Raw genomic sequence first — 19,411 nt, 5'->3', positions numbered from 1 at the left:
AATCAAATAAAGATGGTCCTTAAATTAAAAGTTCTCTGTTCCTCAGTGTCAGGGAGGGGAACCTGGAGCACCTGCTGGCCAGAGAGCTGGTTCCTGGAGACACCGTCTGTCTGTCGGTGGGAGAGAGAGTCCCGGCAGACCTCCGCCTCTTTGAGGTAAACAGTGATACACACAAACGCATTGTTAACAAGATGGATGTGACATCAGGGTTTATAAAAGAGAACTGTTGATTTTAAAACTGCCCAGAGATATCTTTGTTACGATTATGCACTACTATGCTGGTGTTTCCTGTTTTACTTTGACAAAAGTGGTCACATAACACGGGCAGCTGTCAGTCCAAAGCAGGTAACCTCTGAGTCTGGACAGACGTGGACTTAAAATGCAACTTGACTGGTTGGTGGTGGAACACAACCGAGATGCAGTAATTCTAGTGTTTGTAGTGCAGCTTCATTGAGCGTGAATAAATAATTTTCCTGGAACACACTGTTTGCTCTCCCACAGTTAATCAAATACTGTCACCTGCAAGCTGCTCAGTACAACCACAACACAGGCCCCATTTCCTGTAGTTGTCTAGAAGAGAACTGATATGAGGCAGGAAGTTCTTTAGTTCCTGGAAAGAAGTGTAATAGATAAAAGGACAATATAACCACTGATTTTTATTTTTATTTCATTATTTTATACTCAGTATATACTTTTGTTAAGAATAGTCCAATAAATAAATAGAAGACTTCAGTGGTTGTGACCGGCCTGAAAAATCCTGATCAGAGCCTTAACCCTTAACCTCCAGTTAATTAATTGTAATGAACTGCTGGTGTAACCTGGAGAGTCTTTAGGTCAACATCAAACTGTTGAAACATGTCTACAGGAGAGCAATACGACTCAACGCCTTTTTACACCACATCTACCTGTGGAGACAAAAAGACATATCTTACTCACTTATATCCATTCATCAGTGTTTACTGTCCTCTCTGTGTCTGTCCTCCACCCTCTCAGTCCACCGACTTGTCTGTGGATGAGTCCAGTCTGACGGGGGAGACCACCCCCTGCTCCAAGTACACCTACCCCCAGCCAGCCACCGCCAACGGAGACATCGCCTCCCGCAGCAACATCGCCTTCATGGGGACACTAGTGCGCTGCGGCAAAGCCAAGGTACCACCTGGATTATTACATTTCCTTCTTCTTAAATCAAGTTTTTAGTTTCAACAAGTATCAAAGTTTCATTTTTTATCAGAAACTGACTGATTCAGATTTGTGTCTTTATTTTCTGACACACATCAGATCAAATTGTGCCTTTAGAATCCTGAAGAGTAACAGAGAAGTTGATGAAAACCAGAAGCTACAAATATCTACTGCTTATTTTTTCTTTGTTTGGTTTGATTATTTTGTGAGAACATACACACAAACACACTGTAACACACCTGCCTGAACATTAAAAAAAACAAACCAAAACTGAAGACACCAATTAAATCCAACATGGGACCTTAATAAAACAAATAACATAACCTTTAATGTTATGCATGTTCATATGTGATGTGTTTGTGTGGTGTTCCTCAGGGTATCGTCATAGGAACCGGAGAGAACTCTGAGTTTGGGGAGGTGTTCAAGATGATGCAAGCAGAAGAGGTACGTTCTCCTACATTTCATCTGATTATAAGTTTTTTAAAAAAGCCAATAAGCTGCTTAAAGACAGACGTGTATAAAGACATAAATATCTGGTTAGAACAATTATCTGTTTTTTTCTGTAAAAACATTATTAATTAAGTTACTAATTTTTATCAAAATCCCCCCAAAGGCATCTAGTTTTTCTCCTTCAAAAAAAGTTTTTCAGGTTACATATTAGAAAAGTAGCATATGATAGGGTAAGGTATTTATTTTTTTAAAGTGTCATGCACCACAGGGTGCCCAGCCCACATGAGCTTACATGACACTACAAACACCAACAGAACAGGATCAAAGATCGTGATGAAGTGAGAGCAAAAGAAACAGAAGTGCACTTCCTGCAGTATAAACAACCTTAAAGCAAATACTGAAACTCAAACCTGCTTCTTAGATATTATATCAACATACCTCGGGTAATTGAACGCATCATTTAACACATCAGAAATATCACAGATAGGCCTGTAACACAAATTCATTTAAGAAAAAAAAACTGTCTCAAGTTATGATATGACGGACAATAAAACAAAAAGTGCATTTCATTTTCGACCTTTCCCAAACCACACAGGTGACACTTTCTGTTCTGTGAGAAGCTGCCTGTTTATATTCATGAGCAATAACAGTCATTATGCTCTGAGCCTCAGTCACAGCACCAACTGACTAAACTCAAATCAACACTCACTGTGAAATGACTGGTTTTACACACAAATACAAACAGTTTGCTTTTCATTGACATATTACTCATGTAATCAATAATCTGTACTTTATGGACACACTGCACACGAACAAAAAGAGTCTGTATGTCAGCTATATAAAACAATCTGTATTATTAAATATTCTATATTTCATTTCACTGACATGTTGCACATGGATATGAACAGACTTAAAGGAACAGTTCGCCCAAAAGTGAAAATTCAGTCATTATCTACTCACCCTCATGCCGATTGAGGGTTGGGTTTATTTTTTTAATTCACAAAACTCTGCTAGAGTTTCACAGGAAAACAGAATCGCCCAAACAGTGGAAGTGAATGGTGACCAGTTTTCAAACTTAAAAACAACCGACTAAAAATATAACATGCCTCCATACTGCTCATCTGATGTAATCCAAATCTCTTAAAGTACTAACTGTCCCTTTAAACTCAGATTTTCACTGAGCTCAGAGAAACTTTCCTCTTTGAGCAGATGAATGTAAAAAACATTTTTATGATGTACTCTGCGTGCTAAAAACTTTAGGAACAAGAGGAAAACCTATTTTTGAGTGGAAGTGAACTTTAATATTGTATTGTTTTCAAAATATACTTTCTGTCCCAGTTTGCAAAAAACATACTTTGCTGCTGAGCTTCACAAAAAGCATATTGTGTGTATTTGGACAAACAATGATTTTAAAGTCACTCCTGCAGATATCAAAGGACATATAAACACCAAGACACTCTTCATCTATTTAAGTAACAGTCACACTTCTAAATATTATTTCTGCTGTTTCTACATTCATGTGTTTTGTATGTTTTTGTCTGTTCAGTCTCATTTCTTGTTCTGATTCTTATTTAACCATAATTTTAGTTTGATTTATTTGAAGAAAGAACCAACAAAAACCAAATTACAAATGTTCACACAGCTAAAGGCTTAAAATTCTTGCTGTTACTCTGATTATTTCTACACTGTTGGATTTTTTAAGGTGGATGAGGAGGTGGATGCTGCATGTGATCAAACTCTGTGAAAAACAAACAACAAAGTAATCCGGTTTCTTTAATGCATGTGCACGACAGAGACTTCAGACAGAGAAAGTTTCACTGTGACAGCAGAGGAGGGATGAAAGGAGAGATAATGAGATGAGAGATGAATCTTTGTCTTCAAGATGATTTGGACTAAAAGTGACACACAAAGTAGCTTCTTAAAGTTTGAGTACGTCAGTTTCCACCACTCAACATTTGACAGTTTATGTTCAGACACAGTTAAGCTGTTAGGAAAGAGTGTGCTTCCACCACTGAGTCTTTCCCTCATTGAGACACGGAAACAAAACAAAGTCAGGATTTTGTATCGGTTGAAACAAGTAAACCGTTGTTCCAGAATTAGGTTGTGATGGGGGAGGAGTCTGTATCTATGTATAGATTTATATTGACCACAGAGCACAGAAACACATCTGATTACCTGCATAACCTGATTCTTCAGGGTAGCAGAATGTATGATATGATGCAATGCAGAGTGTGAATCTTAACATTTTGATTCTATTAATGCTTTATTTGTAGGGTTTCTATTAGTTGCAAGATGAAATCCTAAATCCTGAATCGCATGTGTAAATTAGATCCTGCAGCCAAAATGAAAATCTGAGAACAAACTTTAAAACTGTTTAAAATACATTTTTGCAGTTAGTTGATCTGCTGCTCTGTTTCATATGAAAAGTGATGTAGGTTTGGTTGAATTTGACTGTTTAGAGGAAGTGAGGTGTGGAGGAACAGTGATGCTACGTGTTACCTGCTCTCACAGTGACATGACGTCTTTGTGGGTTGGGAAACTGTACTCTGCTGTCAGACATGTTTTGCATAAATGATTTGCAGCAGCGTTTCTCATCTTTCATATAAAACCCAGACTTTGATGTAAATTATTACATCCACTCATGATGAAAACTCCTGAAGTAAACGATCTGTGTCTGTTGTTTTTTCAGGCTCCCAAAACACCGTTACAGAAGAGCATGGACCTGCTGGGGAAGCAGCTGTCGCTCTATTCCTTCGGCATCATCGGTTCGTTGCTTTGTTTTTGCAGTCAGCTGTCCTGTATCGGCCTTCGTCCTCAGCATCATCCTCATCATCACATCTGTGTTCTCTGCGTTGTGTTTCAGGGGTCATCATGCTGGTGGGCTGGCTGCAGGGGAAGAGGATCCTGGACATGTTCACGATCGGTGTCAGGTATCCACTCGCTGATGTGTGTGTTCATGTGTGTGTGTGTTTGGTAAATGATTGAACTCTGGCAGCAGCTCCGTCAGTCTGCAGGTCACCTCCGTTATCAGATTAAAACTAACTGACCTTTGTCGCAGCAGTGGACGGTTTGACTTGTCAGAAGCACGAGTTATGATAACAGCTGTTTTTCCTTTAGGTGTGGTAGATGTAAGGATCGGGTTTAACTGTCGACACTCACTGAAACACTTAAAGAAACAAAGCTGGTACTTAAAATAATATTTTGCACTGGAGGAAGAAATCAAACAAAGTAAAAATATCAGACATTTTAAAAATATGTAAAAAAAAAAAAAAAAAGACAGAAATGAGGAAAGAGAATGTAAAAGGTGATTTTACTGTTTTTCTCTTTTCAGGTTCCTGATTATGAAGTATTGTTAATTAGGTATGAAATGTACAGTGGTGTAATGGAGGCGAGTGGGTTTATGTAATTGATTGTTTATTGATGGATTAGTATTGAATAGTGGTAAGACTGGACAAACATGTTGCCTCTTCCTACTCCTTTTTGTGCATCAAATATTAATTTATTTTTCTCACTGAATGTCTGTTCATTATTTATTGTTTGTTTCTGTTTTTTCTACATATATTAGATGATAACAATCAATGATCAATTAATTAATTGTTCATTAAAAATTTGATAGATCAGGTAAAATTGTAATTGATCCTCTACAACTGAAATATGTATCCCTTTACATGTTTCATAGTCTACACTCTTAGAGATAAGGGTTCCAAAGGGGTCTGTCAAGGGTTCTTTGTAAGACTAAGGTTTCTATTAAGAACCCTTTTCACCCGAAGAACCTTTTTTAGAAGAAAGAGTTTTTTAAAGATCATTGAAATCTTTGAAGAACTCTTTCATCAAGGGTTCTTTGTATTATAACATGGAATGGTTCTTGATAAAACCTGCTGTTGTGTTCTAGATAAAACCCTTGGAATATAAAAAGGTTCTTTTAACACCCTAAGAAAGGTAGAAAGGTTCTGGATAGGAACCATTGCACTATAAAAGGGTTCTTTGTAGAACCTCAGGGGGTTCTAGGTGAAAACTTTCACAGATGGTTCTAGGTATAACTCTTTATGCTGGGTTCTGTGTAGACTTGTTTTAAATGGTTCCAAGTGAACTTTTAAAAAAAAGTTCTAACAGGAACCAAAAGTGGTTCTCCTCCTGAAGAACCCTATATGGTTCTAGTTAGCTCCTGTATTTCTAAGGGTGTATGCAACGCTGGAAATAAAACTCTGACTGAGGAGGGAAAGAACACATTTGGTGTTCTTTGGCAAATGCAAAATGTTTAAGGTTTAGGTATGATTGTTCGATTAATTGATCATTAATTTTACCAATGATCGATTAGGGAAAGAGCCGGCAGTTTGGAACCTTATTTTAAATCCACATATTTTAGATTCAAAACCTAAAATCCTTTTTTTATAGCACACGTCTCACACATATGAAAAGTAATAGAAGAAAAAATGATACAAACAGATTTTCTTTGATAGTTGGCCAGATGATGCAGCCCTAATAATAATAACTTGAGTACTTGCAGTGATGAACGAGGTATGGTATTGATTATTGATCACTGATTAGCTTCTCTCTCTCTTTCAGCCTGGCAGTAGCTGCTATCCCAGAGGGTTTACCCATCGTGGTGACGGTAACGCTGGCGCTCGGCGTGATGCGAATGGTTAAGAAAAGAGCCATCGTCAAGAAGCTTCCCATCGTAGAGACTCTGGGTGGGTCAACTACAAAAGATTACAAAAGTTAATGATCACAGCACAGATTCAGCCTACAACTCTGACGTTTCCTCTGCTCACATGAACAGAAAATGATCTGACTTTCTCTCAAAGGATGTTAATCTCCACAAGATCAAGTGTCTGATTCAAAAGGAACTAAACTGCATCCTTAAAATGCAAAACCTTTAAAATTAGCTAACAAACAAAAACTTTCTGATCCTTTTTAGATGATTCAGCAGATCTTATTTTTATTTTTTTTATAATGCCTGTGATAAAATAGGTTGTCTCTTTAGTGTCTTTAAAAACATTTAGTCAGAATAAATATTCCTGAAATAACACCAGTGAAAGTCAACAAAGTATGTAAGCAGATAAACTTAAGTCAGTATCAGCTGATGCTTCTTCAATCAGACACTGTAACTTGATAACGTTGTTGTTTCTTTACACGCTGCATTAAAATATGTTTTGTGTGACTGGACTGAAAGAGTTAACTGAAGACGAGTTCAAGGAAGCTCGAGTCTCTGGGATAAAGTCTTCACAATAAAAGTCCCCTGTTATTTTGTTATTTAAACACTTTTATTATGAAGCAGCACGATCAAGAAATGTTTTCATTCGGTGTTGGGGGTTTCATCATCATGTGTGTCATTTCCTGTTGACAGTAACATTCCTGCTGTTGTTTTCTCCGCCAGGCTGCTGTAATGTGATCTGTTCAGACAAGACGGGAACTCTGACCAAGAACGAGATGACGGTCACTCAGCTGTTCACGTCGGACGGGCTCCACGCCGAGGTCTGAACCCCTCCTCGTCCAGCACTCATCATCGTCGTCACTCATCAAGTTTAATTTTTTTAAAAATGTGACAACTTATACGAGACAGACTTAGAGATTTTTTGTGTTTCTTGATCGCTTTGACAGACTGAAATTCAAGTTTCCATATATATAATGATAACAGTGAAGGTAACTTAGAAACAATACATACATTTTTGTGATATTTTTTAGAAACACAAAATGAGTTGTCAGATTTATCATAGACTTACCAGCCAAACAATCATCTGGATACACACTCTGTTGTAACATGGCGTCTGTATTAGGGCTGCAAAATTAATTGAAATTTTATCAAAACTGCAATATGGCTTTCTGCAATGAGATGTCCTGTTCTTCAAACCAGATTCTACAGACTTAAAAAAGCTTCTTCATTTGGTACAGATGCCTGCAAAAGCATCACACCACAGTCATTTTAACATGTTTTTCAATCAAAATAAGAATAATGATGTAAAAATCAGACAAGTCGGTGTTTTACTAGCCGACAAGCTGCAGACAGCAAAAGATGGTCATCAGGCACGAATCAAACCAAAACTCAAAACAAACTGAACTTCTACTTGGCTCTAAACCATGAATATAAATTATCTCTTTACTGTCAGAGATACAAATCAGAGACGGATCCTGAACAAATATGAAGACTCGGTGACCTCAGTCCGTCCGTGGAGAGAGGACGATACAAGACATCCTGGTTACCAGCAGAGGAAAAGACTCTGCACGACAGAGATGCACTTCCGCTTTACATTTGAAAATAGCAGAAAGCCACATTATGATTTGGATTAATTGTTCAGCCCTACTTCAGTGTAGTTCAGACACTTCAGGCTGCAGATCAACCAAAGTTTTTACAACAAACTGACATTTCTGTCCGTATTTACAGGAGTGAACATCGCTCACGTTAAGGTCATCGTTCACAAAGAATATGAGCGTGTTCAATGAACGGCGCTGTTGTAGCGCGTTCATGTAAAACACTGCACACCTGTCACATGTTTTCTCTTTTTTTTATGTCAAGAGGAACTCTTCAAATCTACATTGATGCAGATTATGTTTTTCATTCATAGCAGAGGGATTGGTTTACAGTTATGTTTTACAAACTCACCGTACATGTATTTGAGTACTGTATTACTGTACTGTATTTGCAGTGGGTTATTTTTTTTTTTACCTGCGGTGTCGTCTTGCAGGTGACGGGCGTTGGCTACAACGGAGCGGGAGAAGTTTTACTGGACGGAGAGGTCATCCACGGCTTCTCCTGCCCTTCAATCAGCAAGATCGTGGAGGTGAGTCCACACGTCAGAGCTGCAGTTACACCCAGAACCACGTATCGATCAAACAATGAATTATCAGTCTGATATCAGCCCATCACAGTTTACTGTCTATATAATTTATAGGAAAACTGTTTTTTAACAGACAAAATGCTGATTGTTTTAACAGAAGTTTAACAAACTTTATCCTGCCTGTGTTACGTAACTTTGTCTCAAGTGTTAACCATATTATTGAGGGATCATTGCAAAAAATATGTTCATACATGTATGCTCTTCATTCTGTATATAAGAGCTGCAACGATTAATCAATTAGTTGATTATTAAAGTTATCGCCAATCATTTTGATAGGAGATTAATAGTATTGAGTCATTCTTCAAGTAAATATCATACGATTTGCTGTCAGATCACCGAACCCTGTATCACACCGTACAAATTATTAAAAACAAAACATACTTTATTTTTTTTGCCAGCTTGTCTGCTGTTGTAGGAGATGTTTGACTGTGTGTGTGTTTGTGTGATGTCAGGTTGGCTGTGTGTGTAACGACTCCGTCATCAGGAACAACACTCTGCTGGGACGACCGACAGAGGGAGCGCTTATCGCCCTCGCCATGAAGGTAAAAACACACACAAACCACTGAGCGAACACTCCGTCTTAACTTTCATTTCATTAAATCTGGACTCTGTTCTTCTGAAGCTGGAGAATGAGCCACACTCACTCACTCATTGTTCTGCAGGTGAACATGAAGTAACAGGTTTGCATTTAGAGGAAAAAAAAAAAGATAGAACCTGAGAACCCCTGTATTAACGACCTGTCTTTTTATTCCAGTCCTGTTTTTTTATTTGAGTTGAAATGATTTTCATTTCTGAAAGCAAAGTTCAGACGTACATGTGAGCTTCACTGCAGACAGGAGTGATACAGCCAGATGTAAACATGCATCAGAATAATTAGATTGTGTTCAGAGGTCTGTGTAACATGACTCAGCTTTTCCTGCAGCAGGTGTAAGGAAGCAGCTTTTTTATGGCTCCTGTCATCATGCAGCGGTCAGACTGTCCCAGAATCAGCTGATGCAGGATGTTCAACTCAAACAAAACAAGGACAAGAAGACAAGAAGAGACACACAATATTTGTGATTTTCTTTACGGTTTTTACTTTCAGCATGTCTTGTTTTTTTGGATGAAACAATCTTAACTCAATTATTTTGGTTCCTTTTCCTGGTTAAATACATTCGTACGACAAGATTCAGGAGTATTAAAGTGTTTTAGTCGACAGGATCTAGTCTAGTCTTCATGTAAAACAGGCCCTGTTTCCACCTGGCATTTTCATGCATCCTGCATGATCTGATCACAAGTGGACAGCTCTGAATACGTCAGTTCACAGCTGACATTACAATCCCTCAAGTGGACACTTGTGATCTCACTTCCTTGCTCTATATGCAAATAAACACTGGGGCTCTTTTGTCAGTTGAATGTCCAATAGCTTTACCTCCGTGCCGTGTCCTCTGTTCCACATTTGATGGACCGTCTGCTCAACTGACATCCTGTGAGCACAAGATAAGCAGCAGATCAGTCTGTGAACACGCTGTCTGTTTCAACTGATTCCACCACTGAACAGTAACAGTAATATCACCAGACCATCTTAAAATATTGCACAGTTTTAAGAGTTGTTGAGTGAGGAGAAATGACTGCAGAAAATTCTGAATCATTCATACCTTCGTATAATTTCGGCATTAGATGGAAAACATGAAGTTGTTTCTTTCCTTGTAAAAAAACATTTTGTCAGTTTGTCACAGCAGAGACACATCTGAAGTGTATCTGCCGGCCAACATTCAGCAGCTGTTTGAATAGTAATAGTTATAATATAGTAATGAATTTTATTTATGCAAAACACAAAGAAAAAAATACTAAAAGGGAGATTAAATCCATGAAGGGAACAATTAGAATAATAAACCTGTTAGAAAATAAATAAACAGGCAGCTCAGGTAAAATCAGGAAATGCTTTCAGATCAGACAGATTTTAAGAGTTGTTGAGTTTAGACTTACAAACTTTACAAACTTTGTAAAAGGCTGTCTACAACAAATCCTTAATTATTTGGCCCTTCCTGTAAATTCGGCAAATGTTTTACATTAAGTTATTTCTTTCATTGTGTGGAAAAACGTTGTGTTTGTTTGTCGCAGTGTGTTGGCTGCTGCTGTCGGTCCACCAGTTGAAAACAACACATTTAGTCTTTGCAAACAGAAAAGTAGCTACGTGTGATTTTGCAGGTAGAGCAGGAAGTGAAGTCCGACCACCCAAGGTGCATGTTAATATCAGGTGTGAACAGGCTGGATTCAAACCAGGTTTAATCCTGACAGAAACTACATTTGCACAGCTCTGCTTCTCAAAACACACGCTAGTTTTCTTCCGTGTAAAAATCTTTGCAGTGAGTCGCAGCAGAGAGTTTCGTCTCTCAGGTCAAACTGAACAGTGTCCACCATGTTGCATCATCTTATACTGAAGATTAATAAGAGACTAAAGGATGAAGAAGACGTCGTCGTCTTCCTCTTCATCTTTTCATTTCTTGCAGCTTGCATGCAGAGCGCCTGTCCTCCGCCTGCCCTTTACTGGTGTAACTGGGGAGATGAGTCATGCAGCTTCTGTATGACAATGAATGAATGAGCTCAGCACACATTAAAGCACAATGGTCTTTAATGTTTTATTTCATAGTTAGTATTTTGATTGCTGTGGATGGATCGGTGTGCTCAGCGGATGACAGATCTCTTCTTCTTCTGTATTAAACTGTGTCTGCTTTAATGTGAAGTGGTTGCTGGTGTGTCTCCCACAGTGGACCAGGCACTGACTCGCTGAGAAATTAGATAGATCAATGGATTTTATTGATTATTAACATTTTCATCATATTGACTCCATTTAAGATGCAAATCATTGTTGATTCTTGCCGTTGGAACCTGCAGGATTCAAACTTCCTGGCCTGTGTGATCCAGCTGTTTCTGATCCAGCTGTGTTTGTGTTCTCCAGATGGGGCTGGAGAGCCTGCAGCAGGAGTACGTCCGTCTGGAGGAGCATCCGTTCACCTCAGAGCAGAAGTGGATGGCTATTCGCTGTGTTCACCGCACCCTGCAGGTCAGCAGGTTCTCCACCTGTAATCACTCATTAACAGGAGACTGTGTGTCTGCGCTGGGATCAGTCAGTCAGTCAGTCAGTCAGCCAGTCAGTCAGTCAGTCAGCCAGTCAGTCAGTCAGCCAGCTGTTTGTTCAAGATCTCTCAATTTCATGCTTAAGAAAGGAAAGCGCACAAGACTGAAATTAAATCCTTTGAAACTGCTGTGTTTTTCTTTTTCACTCAGCTGTGATCTGATTGGTTGGAGAACTGTTCTCAGATCAATACAACAAATACTTTATTTAATTGAAAGACATTTGTAATGTGATACTTCTCACAGATGAATCAGTTAATGCATATAAAGTCTTAAAGATCACAGAATATTTTAGATTAATAATGAGAAGTCAGAGATGTGATAATCACTTTCCAGTAATGACTAATTTTTAATATTCCCAGTGTTCCTGTAAAATGACGATAAGAAGAAACACTCAGAACCAATTAACTGACTAATGGACTCAGAGGAAGCAGCTTTGCTGAAGAACACAAGCTTTTAAATGTGCTAATAAAGAAATGATCTGGACTCATCTGGAAAAATTCCACTTAATTAAAATGTTAAAGTCAGACATAATAAAATATATTTGATAATTTAAAAAAAAATCTGATTTGGAATTATCTTTTTAAGCTGCTAAACATTGTGGGAAAACATGTTTTTACCTCTAAACTTCAGTTTTGTCATGTTTTTTATCATGTTTCTTCTAGAACAATAAGTTAGGAAGTTCAGATCTATATAATCTGAACTGGGCTGATTTAGAAGTTTAGTGTGGTGCTGAACTTTTTGTTGTGGTATTATTGTACCATGAGTTTTTGGTGTTATTACACCTCTATTTTATTCTGATATATTTTGTGGTGTGTTTTGTTTGTGTTGCTGTGAGCCTCGTTACACACATCTCTGCCCTCCCCTTCAGGATAAACCTGGAGTTTACTTCATGAAGGGAGCGTATGAGCAGGTGATTCGACACTGCAGCTCCTACAACAGCAGAGGAAGCACACTGTCACTAAACAACCAGCAGAGGGAGCTCTACCAGCAGCAGATCAGCTACATGGGCAGTGCTGGTCTGAGAGGTAAAAACTCCAATAGAAAATACATAATAAAACAAAACTTACTGTTTATTTCAGCACACAGATTCACTGGAAACACGTCCCTGTGTGTCTCTGTCTTCAGTGCTGGCGTTTGCGTCGGGTTCTGAGATGGGGAACCTGACCTTCCTGGGTCTGGTGGGCATCATCGACCCACCCAGGTCAGGGGTCAAAGAGGCCGTGGGGACGCTCATCAACTCCGGGGTCGCCATCAAGATGATCACTGGAGACTCCCAGGAGACCGCCGTGTCCATAGGTTAGCACAGTTAGCATCAGACGGCGTTTCTGTTTTATCAGCGAGGGTCTGAAAAGGTTTCATCAGGCTGAGGGGAGGAGTGACGCCTGAAAAAGCTTCTCTGAGTGAATCCTGTGAATATATATTCCATTCTTTCATTAAGCAGCTCGGTTGTTTCTGTTGAATAGAAAATGGCAAATTATTCATATGAATCATAAACACATTCATGGCGCACTTGTTTCCTGTCTGTATCTGCACCGTCAAACTGTCTCATAAAGACACTAAAACATCTTTAAAGTTGTAAAAGTTAGGAATTTTAACCATACACATAATATTCAGCAACACACATAAACACACAGATATAAAGTTTGATCCTTGGGTCAATAATCAACATCTGATTATTCAACTGAAAATAGTGATTAATGAGAGATTTTTCTCTTTGTCCTACTGACCATCTGTCTGTGTGTGTCTGTCTGCAGCCAGTCGTCTGGGTCTGTACTCCAAAGGCTGTCAGTGTTTGTCCGGAGACGAGGTGGATCAGCTCGACCTGCAGCAGCTTTCACATATCGTCTCCAGAGTGAGAAACACACACACACACACACACACACACACACACACACAGCTGAACACTGATGAGATTAGAACTTTACCTGAACAGAGGGACTGATTATCTAGTCGCTCTGATCCTCATAAATAAAATTAATGATCAGACTCAGTTATAATGATCCAAACAACATCTGAACTTCACTTTAGGTTCCATCAAACTCTAATGGGAAGAAAAATCTGTACAGAGTTCACTAAGTAGTCGCCTGTTATTCATTGGTTATGGTGAACTATTTATTTTGTAGCTGTTGACCTTTGACCTGGAGGTCAGAAAGAGCTGATAATATCTGCCAGTTTCACCAAAACCTTCACAGATGTCACAGTTAGTTTCTGTTCTAGAATGAGAGATCATGTCTGACCTTCAGAAATGGAATAATTAACTGCTTCTGCGTTGTGCTCTGCTGGTTGTAAACTCTGTGTCCTCTGTCTCTGCAGATAGCCGTCTTTTATCGAGCCAGTCCCAGACACAAGCTGAAGATCGTCAAGGTGAGCAGGACGAAGACAACTGAACCCATCTGATCCCTTCAGGGAGCAGAAACACTCTGTGATTCACCTCGAAAAAACTCAAAATTTCAAGGCAACATGCTGCAATAGATTTTTGGGTTTTGAGTCTTTGTTGAGATAATTTACTTCTAATAATTATTTACTAATAATTATCAGTCAGTGTATTAAAGATAAAGTCTGTCTGCAGTCTCTCCAGAACATTGGCGCCGTGGTGGCCATGACGGGTGACGGTGTGAACGACGCCGTGGCTCTGAAGGCTGCCGACATCGGCGTGGCGATGGGCCAGACGGGCACCGACGTCTGCAAGGAGGCGGCCGACATGATCCTGGTGGACGACGACTTCCAGACCATCATGTGAGTCGACGTCGTGGGCACATTTCACCCTGCAGGTGAAAGTTTAAAGACACATTTTAACCGCAGAAACGAAGAGTGAAGTCTGTTCTCTGATTCCAGGTCGGCAATCGAGGAAGGAAAAGGAATTTACAACAACATTAAAAACTTTGTCCGCTTCCAGCTCAGCACGTGAGTAGAAAAGTTCTGAGTGAAACAGAAGCAGTACATGTAGTTTCATACACTGACGCTCTCTCCTCCTGCTGGTCTCCAGGAGTATCGCAGCTCTGACGCTCATCTCCTTGGCAACGCTGATGAACTTCCCCAACCCGCTGAACGCCATGCAGATCCTGTGGATCAACATCATCATGGACGGACCTCCCGCTCAGAGGTACGGGGGCATCATGGGAAACCTATTGTAAAGGCTGAAAGATTTTTTTTTTAAACATCCAAATAAATTCAGAAACTGTTCTGCTTTGACTGAGTTGTGTACTTGCAGCATCCCAAACGTTTCAAACCAGAGAAATCTGACATTCATTTGAGATAACGATGCATTTATGTCATTAGTTTGGGTGTGGAGCCGGTGGACCGGGACGTGATCAGGAAGCCTCCTCGTAACGTCAGAGACAGCATCATCACTCGCAGTCTGATCATCAAAGTCCTCGTGTCGGCGCTCATCATCGTCTGCGGGACGCTGTTTGTCTTCTGGAGAGAGGTGGATCACACACAGGCTTCAGAACAACGTCTATCACATCTCTTTTGTTTTTCTCTCTGGGGGAAACTTGATTTTTATTGTCCTACATGTGAAATAAAATCCTCCAAACCAAACAGCTGGAAAAGGAAATTAACACAGTTTCTATAAAACCATCAAGATATTTTCGACAGACACAGGAGGACGACACTGTCTCATCCACTGTCATCTAGCATTTATAATACTAACTTTCAGAGCAGTGGATCATTGTTTTTATCATATCAGTGTTAATATGATACCTACACTGGCGTATTAGGGCCATTGTATGTTAAAAAAATAAATAAATATGGAGCCAGAGGAAGGCATAATAAAGGAAAAACAGTTTCCATGATTGAAGTCATAAATTTGTGAGTAAAAAAACAGACACTCTTTGAGATTAATTTGGTAAATATAAGAGAAAATACTCACAAATTCATTTAAAAAAATCAAGTATTCCCTGAGATTGTAAATTCATATATTAGCAAGAATAAACTCACAAATTTACTAGAAAAAATTATGCGGTTCCTTTACAAAACATCTTACTGTTCTTCAAAGTTTTCTTCTCATAAATATGTGATTTTATTCTTGCAAATTTATGACTTTAATCTCAAAGAATGTTCAAGATGTAACTTTAAAAAAAATTGGAGTACAAAAGTTTTAAATACATAAAACATCATGTGATAATATACAACAATCTAAAAATAAATATATACAACATTATTCCAGTCAGCTGACTTTGGTAGAGATTATTGAATGTTTGTGTTTGTTTTTGGTTTCCAGTTGCAGGACAACGTGATCACTCCTCGAGACACAACCATGACCTTCACCTGCTTCGTCTTCTTTGACATGTTCAACGCTCTGAGCTCACGTTCACAGGTAACATCACAAACACCTGACAGGATGCTCCGCCCACTCAGGATAACGCCGCCTGGTTTTTGATCTGTTTTCACTGTGTTTGACATCATCTCATCTTAACTCTGGGAAGAAAAGCTTGAGATCAAACATATTAAGTCATTAATAGTTAGTTCTTAATTGAGATCAAATAAGAATCGCTGGATTGATGTAGAGTTTCTGATCCCAACACTCATTATATTTAAACAAAACCACTAATTGTGATTATTTTGGCTGATATTTCAGTTTTGATATGATTTGAGTTTTTGAAAAATATTAAAATGATGATGTTGTGATCTTTGCCGGGATCTGCATTAAACAAAGAGTCTGTAGAATCTGATTTGTAGGTCAGGACGTCTCTGCAGCGCCACAATATTTCATTTAAAATTATATTTTGTCTCATTTTACCTTCAGCAAATATTGAACCCACTGTGATTTGAAAATTGCAGAAGGCTTTATTGCCAGTTTGATAAAATTTCAATTGATTTTTCAGCCCTTTGTTTCAGTGTCTCTGCTTGTATGTGACTGTGTCTGATTGTTTCTCAGACCCGTATGGTCCATGAAATGGGTCTGTGCAGCAACAGGACGTTCTGTTACGCCGTCCTCGCCTCCATCATGGGTCAGCTCCTCGTCATCTACTTCCCTCCTCTACAGAACATCTTCCAGACAGAGAGCCTCAGCATCTTCGGTAAGAACAGAGTATTTAACTGAAGCCTGGTGGTTTAAAGATGCTTTCACTCTGTGACTTCAAAAGGAAAAATGGTATTATTATAATCTTCTACACCAGGCCTGTTCAGTCGCTTCTTTTAGAAGGGCTAGATTTTAAAAAAGTAATTTAGCAAGGGTTAACGTTTCCTGCACCTTTTTATTTTTCTCCACTTTAGTAGTTTTCTTTATTGGAAAAGAAACTTTATGAACAAAAGTGCAGTAAAAACAGAGTTCTTTTGTAATCCTAGAAGTCGCTTTTTGTTTAAATAAACGTATTAAACACCTTTTTCGTTCCGTTTGAATCCCCTAAGTTCCCTCTGATTAAACAGGTGTGAGGAGTCACAGGTGAGTTTTTTAGGTTTGATAAACTTTGTGTGTACTAACAGTGTAAACTCTGTGATCCTCCTGCAGACCTGCTGTTCCTGGTGACCCTCACCTCCTCGGTGTGTGTGGTGTCTGAGGCCATCAAGACGGTGGAGAGGTGGAGGGGAGTCGACAAGAGCTCGTCTGCCGACTACTTCCACGAGGTATGACCCCCTCTGCTCCCTCCCCGGCGCCGGACTCTGGAGGTTTTGGGAGGAAGAAGAGGATAGGAGGAGGTTGCGTGGTGGGTTTTGGGATCTCACAACCGATGGCACTGACTAATTAAGACTGCAAGGACTTGTGGGATTTTCCTGTGAGCTCCTCAGGAGGGAGGAGAAACTCTGGTCTGGAACTGGAGGAAGCTCCCGGCCTCGGGTGGAGGCGGAGGGAGGCGATTTAGTGGACCGGTGGGACAAGATGGTTGCTGGGAGATCTGAGCCTGCACTCTGATTGGTCCAGTGGAGGGCTTTAATCCGGATCCACAGCGGCCGTTTAGCTCCGCCCCTCCCCCTCGCCACAGCCACGGACCGACCACACCGTCCCTCCAGTTTACTCCTCGTTGTTTAGGACGTCCTCTGAAGAATAGAGACATGTAGAGTCTTTTTTAATCTATCGTTTAGAAGGTGTTGACCACTGTTCAGCTCGCTTTTCATGGTCGAATGCGGTGACGTCAAACACGCAACACGACTGGTTTTGATTCCTCTGTAGATGATGGGTTTACTGTACATGGTGGAGGTGTAACGGTACAAACGTCTTTTTAGAACCGCAGGGAAAACAAACTGTTTCATTTCTCTCATTTTATTTAGCAAGACTCCTCATTTCTGCTGCAAAAAGCAAGACACTGAAACCTTTATATACGTAAACACACACATATATATATAAAACTGTGGCAGTGTGTGAGTGTTGCTGTAGGTTAAAAACTGTGTGCACATACAGAAACACAATCAACAGTCAACTTCAAGCATTTAGAGCATAAAGAGCTTTAATCTTTTCTACTGTGGAAGTCTACGGCTGCCGATATTAAAATCAAATCATCTAAACAAACGTGTCAATATTAAAGGTGAGAAATTTGGGTTCATATTTTTATTTGGGGGCTCTAATAGAATATGTTTACAGGTTTTAATGTTCATAAGACACATTATTGCAGGTGCTGCCCACTGTGATTCACCTGGTATTCAGTGGGCGGGACGTTCACCTTCCTCAAGGTGATGCGATGTCCTCTGTGACATCATAAGGGAACACAAACCTGACTGGTGTTTTGGAGCACACGTTCTCACAAGACAAGAAGGAAATTTCTCACATTTTGGGGGTCTTAAGCGACGCTGGGACGCGTGTTTCTGTTGAAAAACCATGAAAAAGTATATTTTTGCATAAAATGTGACCTTTAAATTCAAATGGAAGTTTTTCATGGTCATTTTCAGAACGGACAGATTAGAAAATAGAGGCCCAGGCGGGCAAGCGGCTCGGTAATCTACTTGACCAAAGTCCGTTTTTACTTTCTCCGTACAAGTTGTTTTATTTATTAGTGGTTATCAAATAACAAAGACGAGAGTTAGTAGTTTGTTTTAAGGTCTAACATGACCGTGACAGTAAAAGCATTTTAATAGTTTTAAAAGAGAGGGTTTCTTTTGTGTGTACAAGAGCGCCTCAAACAAATGCTGTTTGTGTCCAGGAAGTGCTCCCACCTTAATGTCTAAAAACCCGAACAGTTCTGGAGGAATCGATGTACCTTTACACCTCCACTGCACAGGCTTTTCTCTGTGATCCTTTTATTATGTTTCATGCTTCTTCTTACACACACTGGTTTATTTAAATTAAAATGAACTTCGGTTTCAGTTGTACAGCTGATGACAAACTCTTTTCTGTCATATTTAACCTCCCTCACGCTCGCCGCCTCACATAAAAACTCGTCTGAGGCGGCGAGCGACTCCTCTGGCCGCTGTTTGCTGGATAAAAATAAACTCGCCGCCTCGCCGAGTCCAACATCCTGATGCTAAATGTGGAATTAGGCCTCAAAAACCACAAATGTCAACACAACAGTGCCGACACGGTCGCTTCAGGGTACAAACACAGATACTTGGGTAACGACGCTCTCTCTCATCCTGTGCCTTAGAGAAGTCATCGATCATTTAAATTATCTCCACTTCGGAGGAAAGAAGCCCTTTACTGACGAATGGCTTTTCTGTTAAATCAGTTTCAGTGCTTAATTTATTTTAAAAAGAATCACCCACAATATTAATTTAATTATTTTTTATTATTTCTTTTATGTTTCTCATTGATTTTCTCTCCTTTGTTTAATCAGGATTTACTTTGACTGCTCCTTTAATCAATATAAAGAAGTCACGGTGCTTTCTGGGAAATGTAGTTGATTTGGTGAGCTTGTTGTATTTATAGCTGGGTTTTTTTTTCCTCCAAAAGGCAC

General features: G+C 39.5%; 1 protein-coding gene across 1 annotated transcript in view; it reads left to right on the top strand.

Moving 5' to 3' along the window:
* Positions 1 to 17,934, top strand: part of atp2c1 (ATPase secretory pathway Ca2+ transporting 1) — a 50,318-nt gene extending 32,384 nt beyond the window's left edge. The window contains exons 7-27 of the mRNA XM_084727476.1: positions 47 to 155; positions 994 to 1,149; positions 1,555 to 1,623; positions 4,319 to 4,394; positions 4,493 to 4,559; positions 6,196 to 6,320; positions 7,007 to 7,104; positions 8,313 to 8,408; positions 8,918 to 9,007; positions 11,407 to 11,511; positions 12,454 to 12,610; positions 12,711 to 12,881; positions 13,340 to 13,437; positions 13,899 to 13,949; positions 14,155 to 14,321; positions 14,421 to 14,489; positions 14,572 to 14,688; positions 14,865 to 15,012; positions 15,808 to 15,903; positions 16,465 to 16,606; positions 17,038 to 17,934. Coding sequence (XP_084583602.1) covers positions 47 to 155; positions 994 to 1,149; positions 1,555 to 1,623; positions 4,319 to 4,394; positions 4,493 to 4,559; positions 6,196 to 6,320; positions 7,007 to 7,104; positions 8,313 to 8,408; positions 8,918 to 9,007; positions 11,407 to 11,511; positions 12,454 to 12,610; positions 12,711 to 12,881; positions 13,340 to 13,437; positions 13,899 to 13,949; positions 14,155 to 14,321; positions 14,421 to 14,489; positions 14,572 to 14,688; positions 14,865 to 15,012; positions 15,808 to 15,903; positions 16,465 to 16,606; positions 17,038 to 17,159 — 2,329 coding nt within the window. The 3' untranslated portion in view covers positions 17,160 to 17,934. The remainder of the gene's footprint in view (positions 1 to 46; positions 156 to 993; positions 1,150 to 1,554; positions 1,624 to 4,318; positions 4,395 to 4,492; positions 4,560 to 6,195; positions 6,321 to 7,006; positions 7,105 to 8,312; positions 8,409 to 8,917; positions 9,008 to 11,406; positions 11,512 to 12,453; positions 12,611 to 12,710; positions 12,882 to 13,339; positions 13,438 to 13,898; positions 13,950 to 14,154; positions 14,322 to 14,420; positions 14,490 to 14,571; positions 14,689 to 14,864; positions 15,013 to 15,807; positions 15,904 to 16,464; positions 16,607 to 17,037) is intronic.
* The last annotated feature ends 1,477 nt before the right edge of the window (positions 17,935 to 19,411 follow it).

This window comes from Lutjanus erythropterus, chromosome 9, assembly GCF_056507025.1.
Source record: "Lutjanus erythropterus isolate fLutEry1 chromosome 9, fLutEry1.hap2, whole genome shotgun sequence".
Classification (NCBI taxonomy): Eukaryota; Metazoa; Chordata; class Actinopteri; order Lutjaniformes; family Lutjanidae; genus Lutjanus; species Lutjanus erythropterus.
The sequence above is the reverse complement of the archived record's forward strand: the minus strand, read 5'-3'. Positions and strand labels throughout refer to the sequence as shown.